The sequence below is a fragment of the Ipomoea triloba genome, chromosome 2 (genome assembly GCF_003576645.1).
Source record: "Ipomoea triloba cultivar NCNSP0323 chromosome 2, ASM357664v1".
NCBI lineage: Eukaryota > Viridiplantae > Streptophyta > Magnoliopsida > Solanales > Convolvulaceae > Ipomoea > Ipomoea triloba.
Genome location: NC_044917.1, coordinates 1,068,771 through 1,075,681, shown reverse-complemented (window position 1 = coordinate 1,075,681; position 6,911 = coordinate 1,068,771). Strand labels below are relative to the sequence as shown.

Genomic DNA, 6,911 nt, shown 5'->3' with positions numbered 1-6,911 from the left:
TACAGAAACTTTCAACTGCAGATTATGTTTCAACTACATATATACAGAATCTGAATGTTATTTTTGAATCAGGGTCTACAATGTAAGGTAGACCCTAGTCCATGGTATAATTTGTCATGTGGACCTTTGTGCATATGTATGTGTCTAATTTTGTAAGTTTTTGTGTCTTATGTTATAAAATTTTGTACTATAAGATATGAATTTTGTACGTGAAATAGATTAGTAATCGTGTTTTATGTTATGAATTTATGTGTCTTGTATTATTGCATAAGTAAATATATACTCCGTAACATGCTTATGTGTCTTGTGTAATAAATTTTTGTGTTTTGTGTTATGAAATTTTGTACCTCGTTATTTCGATCCAGTGTTCATAATGTTATATCGACCTGGTCCATGATATAAATTGTCACGTTTGTTTAGGTTCACCCCCTAATCAGAATCTGGGATAGTCAAGTCCCAAAAATTGAGCCTACACAAGAAACATTTATGTCGTTTTCGGACGTTGTGGATGAATGTAAACACAGGCTATTGAACAGGAAAATTGGAGGGCACTGATCTTCTCCAAAACGTACGTGCATACTCCAACCATATTATATATAGATTCTAGAACTTATGATTTGTCTATTTCACTTATCCATAGAGTCCTCATTGAAGGTAGAAGGTTGTTAGAACATCAACTAATCAGCATTGACAATTTTGTTCGTTATTTATGGTGCGGGAATTAAATTGTTAAGTTGTTCTAATTTTGCTTGAACTTATCACATAATATGGTTCATTTTTTAAACTAAAAGACTTGTTGAGATACAAACAATCTTAATATATTTTTTTTTTCAATGCATGTATATATATATTTTTCCAATGCATGTAAACAACAAATAAAGAAATCCAATCACAATGTGCAAGATCCAAATCGAAAAATCTTACCAAAGACTAAAAGATATTAATTTTATCTCGTTGTGAATATTAATATATAAATATTTAAATGTTAATTATTCAATTAAGACATATTTTGTAAATTATCTTATCTTTCTTTAGACGAGAGCCTCACTCTTAAATTTAAGTTTCAAAATTCAAACTTATAAAAATAAAGAAATCTCCTAATTCAACAATTCCAACTTTTGTCGGTCATTGGCGTTTGATTATTCTTATTATGAGTATTATATATATAATTCTTCATTGCGTGTGCTTGCAGTGTATACCGTACAGGAATTTGTCTGTTATTTGGCAACTTGCACTATTGTATACTATAGTGTCCAGTACACAATACTATTCGTACAACGAACTTTTAATATTTAATTTAAACATAAATTCTTGGAAAGCATAGTTTCTGGTCAATAGTTTTAATTAATTTTTCCTGCAAGAACCAAAAAATAAATAAATAAAACCCATAATAGTCAATGCTCTTCTTAATCATTCATTAGCTTGCAAAATGCAAAATCTCCAACTCCAGTTTTACAGATATTTTGAAGTTTTTAAATTACGGTGATTCAAATATCCTTTAAGATTTGAGAATTAGTGTCAGGTGCAATTAGTGTCAGGTGCTGTCACCCCGACATGAAATATATTTATTAACCTTCTTGGTTTGAGTTGTTTGGAGTGATTTAGGCTTTATGGTCATATGCATATTAGAGCCACAAAACAAACTTTATCCTGAGCACACATCAAATAGTAGTTACGGCCTTACCGGTCAGGATTTTCATAAATCATCTAACTGGGGTCAGGATGTGAGCTCCACTCAAAGTGTACTCAAAGTGTACATTTATGTAAAGCTTGTAAACTTTTTTGTAAATTAAAATAACTGGTCAATAGTTTTAATTAATTAATTTTCCATCAAGAAACAAAGAACCCATAATAGTCAATGCTCTTCTTGATCACCCATTATCTTCTTATCTTAGTTTCTGGAAACCTTGTGGAGTTGTGGACATTAGACAATGACGTCTAATGTACACACGCCTTGGGAAGAATGTTGTTTGGGAGTTTGTTACTTTTGCACTAGCTAGGCTTTTAAAAGACTTTGAAAAATGGGGCATATTTGCAAGTTGCAAGTCTGAATTGTATGTATATATATATATATATATAAAATATATCTCACCTACCACCTTGAATAGAAAATAATCAAAATATCTCCACTCCAATCATTACTCTATTGCACAGTAGTATAAGGATTAACATGATTAACAAACAAAGTAATGAACCTTAATCTAACATTTAATTAACATTTGTTTAGTTCTATTCTTTTTGGTTCACTGTATTTCGTAGGTTTTAGCTCATTCCTTAAAGTTCTGTATAGAGCTGTGTCGGAATAAACAGCGGCTAACTTTGTTCTGTGGTTGTGTCTGCCACCGTGTATGCGTCTTTGCTTGTTGTTCTCTTGTTTCTCTGCTTTCTTTTCATCTTCACATGGTGATAATAATTTCTCCATTGTTTCTTCCTTTTTAGCTTCATCGCTGTTGTTTGGTTCCTTTTGGCTAGTCTCCGAGGGTGCAACGTAAACAAATGTCCCAATTGGAATGTCCTTTAAGTCCAACACGGGCTCTAGCCTCTTGACCACATTGCTCATTGTGGGCCTGCATTTTGCGTGGTGGCTCAGGCATTGGTATGCCAATGCAGCCACCCTCTTGGCCCCCTCGGTTGAGTATTGACCCTCGAGCCTCGGGTCTAGTATCCTGTCAAGTTTATGCGGATCTTTCAGGTATGGCTTGGCCCATTCCACCAGGTTCTGCTCTCTACTTGGCCTCTTTTTGTCCACAGCTCGCTTCCCGGTTATTAATTCCAGTAGAACTACTCCGTAGCTGTACACATCGCTCATAGGTGTCAAATGACCTAAAATTCAGTGACATTAGAAAGTGTTAGTCTCATATATTTTGAGTGAGAACCAAAAATTAGTATCTATTATATGAGGGTGCGCATAGGATAAAACTGGTCTTGTGACTCTAATATTTAAATCAGCATAGATTGTCATAGCTGATTGACACAATCAAGAAAGTCAATAGACATCTCTTACCAGTCATGAGATACTCTGGTGCAGCATAGCCATGGGTGCCCATGATACGAGTTGTGACATGCGTGTTATCCCCTTCCGGACCATCCTTGGCTAGCCCAAAGTCGGAAAGCTTGGCAGTGTAATCCTGAAAATTATAAATCGTCACCGGTTACAATGAATCCCACACAACATCATAGTAAAAATTAAAAAAACATTGTTACAATTTACAAATGCTCTGGAATTCCTCGTACCGAGTCCAGCAAGATGTTTGAAGCCTTGAAATCCCGATATATCACCGGCTGTTCTTCCCCGTGGAGAAAAGCCAACCCCTTCGCGGCACCGACAGCAATCTTGATCCTTGTTAGCCATGGCAGGCAAGCAGAACACCCTGCAGATATCAGAGAATCAGTAAGGTAAAGCATTTTTAGACATTACAGATCAGAACCAGTTAAAGTGTTGTTGTTTCTCACTTCCGAATAAATGGTTTTCTAGACTGCCTCTTGTCATGTACTCGTAAACCAACAGCCTATCTTCATCTTCCCAACAATATCCAATCAACTTCACCAGATGTGGGTGTTTCAGTTGAGCAAGGATTATGACTTCAACCTGAACCAAAAAATTAGAACAATCAAGAAAACACTCCAAACAGAAAACAAGACAATTCCATAGTGGGTTACAAGTTTAAATTAGCCATAAGCTACAGATAAATTAGATTGGTTTATCAGTGCACATTTTCTAATAGTGAGTACACCTAAATCAAATTTTTTTTAGTACTATTGACTTTGTTATAATGATGTTTCTTACCAGCCATTCTCGGTGACCCTGAGTGCCTTCCAAATCCAGCCGCTTAACAGCGACGGTCTGAGCTTCTAACCCGGGCCGGCTCTTGTCAACAACGAACCCTTTGTGGACAGGGCCGAACCCGCCTTCGCCGAGAAAATTCGCCGCCGAGAAGTCGCCGGTGATGACTTTCAGCTCCGCCAGTGTGAAGATATGCAGGTTTGAACCTATAACAGAATTGGAGGACAAATCATTGGCTGATAATGGCGAGCCGGGATCGCTCAGATCGGAAACCGCCAGCCTGTGGCGGCCGGAAGGCTGTTGAGAATCTTGAGTTCTTGATTCGATGGCGGGATGATTCCTGGGCTTGAAGCATCTGGGGATTATATGATTCATAACAAGCTTGAGAGTCATTTTTTTTTTCTTTTTGGTTCTTGATTGATTGATAAACTTGAATAGTTGAATGTAAATAAACAAAAACTGATAAAAAAATGCTGAGGTTCCTTGTCAGAAATGGGACCAACAAGGAAATTTTGCAAGTGAACAAGGATGTTGATTTTCAAGCAATATGATTCTGCAATATATACACACGCAGAGAGAATGCATACATGTATATGAATATACGTATGAATACGTGTATGTGTAGTTGTGTACTAAGTATAAAGTCTTTCTACACGCTTCTTGACTTGACTTTGAAATGGAGCACGTGTAGAAAACTATATGCATATAAAGTATATACTATTATATTACAACAACTTAGTTGAAGCTTCTTCACCTGGCTCATACTCAGAATTTTGAAAAAATGCTTACAATAATCAAATAAAAGAGATAAATTATACCCAAAAAATTCTATATGTAACAAGTCTGATCGAGAGAGAGAGGATTTTAATAAGGATCAAATAAATAAGATAAATCATACTAGCTAGAAAAATCATAAATGTGTAACTGATTTTACCTAAAAGGTATTGATGGACTTGATTTATAATGATTATAGGGTATAGGCAAGAATCAAATAAATGAGATAAATCACATTAAAAATATTGATCTATAACAAATTTAACCATAAAAATATTAACAAAAATTAAATTCAGTAATAATTAAGTACTAGAATATGCTATCCATCTTTTTACCTTAAACAATTTAAAAGTTTCGGGGATCTTGTTACTCGACACTTGTTCGTGGCAGCTCGCTCGACCAAAAAGATGGGTGAATAATATATAAAAACTATTGCCAAACACATTTTTAGTGTACTTTGCCTGGATTCCACTTTTTATGATGTTTTTTTTTTCTTTAATAATGTCCCTACCATCTATAATTAATCATCCTTATGTGTAATGATGTGTCGCGTTTCAGGCCACTACCATGAATGAGATTTTGAAAATGGAGAATGGTAAAAAGGTAATTAAGAAAAAGGGAATTTTGTTGTCAAGGTAATAATAGCTATAAGCTATGCATTATAATTTTAAAATTTTAATTGAAGTAATTAAAACATGTATTTTCTGGGGTATTTTAAATATTTAATTGAAGTGATTAAAACATGTATTTTCTGGGGTTTGGATATTTGAGATTATTTTGTTGGATGGATGCATACTGTCGCGGGTAAAATTCGATTCATGATCTTTCCTTTTTAAACTTCACCTATGTGACCAGTTGAACTGCTCATACGGGCATACTTTCTGTTCCTTGCATCCTTGACATACTAAAACTCTATTTTACTGTCTAATTCTTTTATTTTGAACTAGTTCTGAAATCACACTTCACCCAAATAAATCTTGTTTTATCATATGAATTTTTCCCAATGTATGTGCTATGACACCATGCATTCTTCGTGTAGAGTTTGTCAATGCAACCTGTTGAAAAATGAAGAAAATGGTGACATTGTGGAATATCAGAGATTTCTTTGGCGGAATCATCATGAAAAACAACAACCACAAAAAAGTCGAAATCCAAACCGGTTCCATATCAGCAGACAGCAGTCTAATAAGAGATACCAATTTTTTAAATTTGTGATAAAGATAATAATTATGAGTTTATCTTGTTACACAAAAAATTAAAATTAAATATTTTATGGTCTAATAATTAAAAGATCGGTTAACATAAACCTACTAAAAATTTGTGGGATTGTATGAGGTGCTCGAGAACAATGAGAAAATATGGACCACATTACTACCTTTGTCTGAGAATGAGGACAAGGATCTAGATCAAGCATTATCGCTGTATTGGCACCGTTGCAATTTTTTTTCCACATGACCTACATTTTCCTCTTCAATTCATTGCTTCTTCTTCAACTCCGTTGCAGGAACATAACTTTTTGTAATTCATAAAATATATTATTATAAAGCATAAAGTACATAATTCTAGATTAGTCGAGAACACGAAGTCCTCTTTGAACTATCCAACATTTAGTAACTGAAATAATTGTTAAATAAAAATAATCTCTTTATTACAAATCATTAACCACAAGAAGTCTAGGTTTTTCTTCATCGGCTATAGCCTATATGTATGCGTACATATAATTATTACGTACGACATATTTCCGCCAAATTTGAAAGAAGGTAGGGATGAAGATCGAAGAGAAATGATGGTAGTTTTTAGCCACTTGATCAAAATACTAATTATTAGTGGGTGGATAAGATGTATAATTTTCATTAGATTGACTATATATACACATGCAATTTGAATTCTATTTTCTTGGTTTGATTAAGTGGAAAATCTTTTATAGATTGCATCCGCAGGATGCCTATTTAGAAAGTTTCTCAGGTTGAAAAGAGGCCATGGAAATCAATGAATAAATAAAACCTATTCCAAAAATATTAACATAATTAATAACAACACATTATCAAAATAAACATGACTCGATTCTCACCGGCGACGGCAGTGTGAAGCAACCTCTCAAAATAAGGGGTTCCTTATGCACAGTAACCTCTGTATTTAGCTGAATTACCATGATTTACATAATCTTAGATTATCTATCAGACCGGGGCGTGGAGGGCTATTGGGTTGGAGACTTAACATTTTGGAAAGGAACATGACTTCATAAATACAAAAGAAATTACTAAAATATAATATGCGGCGAATAACAATGTGGGATGTTGTCACTCTCTCCCAAAAAACAGAAGTCAAATGTTGTTCTAAGAGTACGTGACGA

General features: G+C 34.4%; 1 protein-coding gene across 1 annotated transcript; it reads right to left on the bottom strand.

Moving 5' to 3' along the window:
• Positions 1–2,105: 2,105 nt before the first annotated feature.
• Positions 2,106–4,330, bottom strand: LOC116011153 (serine/threonine-protein kinase RIPK-like). Its single transcript, XM_031250676.1, has 5 exons — positions 3,788–4,330; positions 3,454–3,589; positions 3,235–3,371; positions 3,005–3,128; positions 2,106–2,823 (listed from the first exon to the last, which is right to left on the bottom strand). The coding sequence occupies exons 1-5, from the start codon at positions 4,175–4,177 to the stop codon at positions 2,213–2,215; spliced, it is 1,398 nt and encodes a 465-aa protein (XP_031106536.1). The 5' UTR covers positions 4,178–4,330; the 3' UTR covers positions 2,106–2,212.
• Positions 4,331–6,911: the final 2,581 nt, after the last annotated feature.

What these genes read in the sequence shown, in the direction of transcription:
- LOC116011153 (XM_031250676.1), bottom strand. Translation starts at nt 4,177, where the DNA reads ATGACTCTCAAGCTTGTTATGAATCATATAATCCCCAGATGCTTCAAG. An exon ending in AGAAAACCATTTATTCGGAA is followed by an intron (nt 3,372 to 3,453) that starts GTGAGAAACAAC and finishes TGATATCTGCAG; the next exon opens with GGTGTTCTGCTTGCCTGCCA. An exon ending in CAAACATCTTGCTGGACTCG is followed by an intron (nt 3,129 to 3,234) that starts GTACGAGGAATT and finishes TATAATTTTCAG; the next exon opens with GATTACACTGCCAAGCTTTC.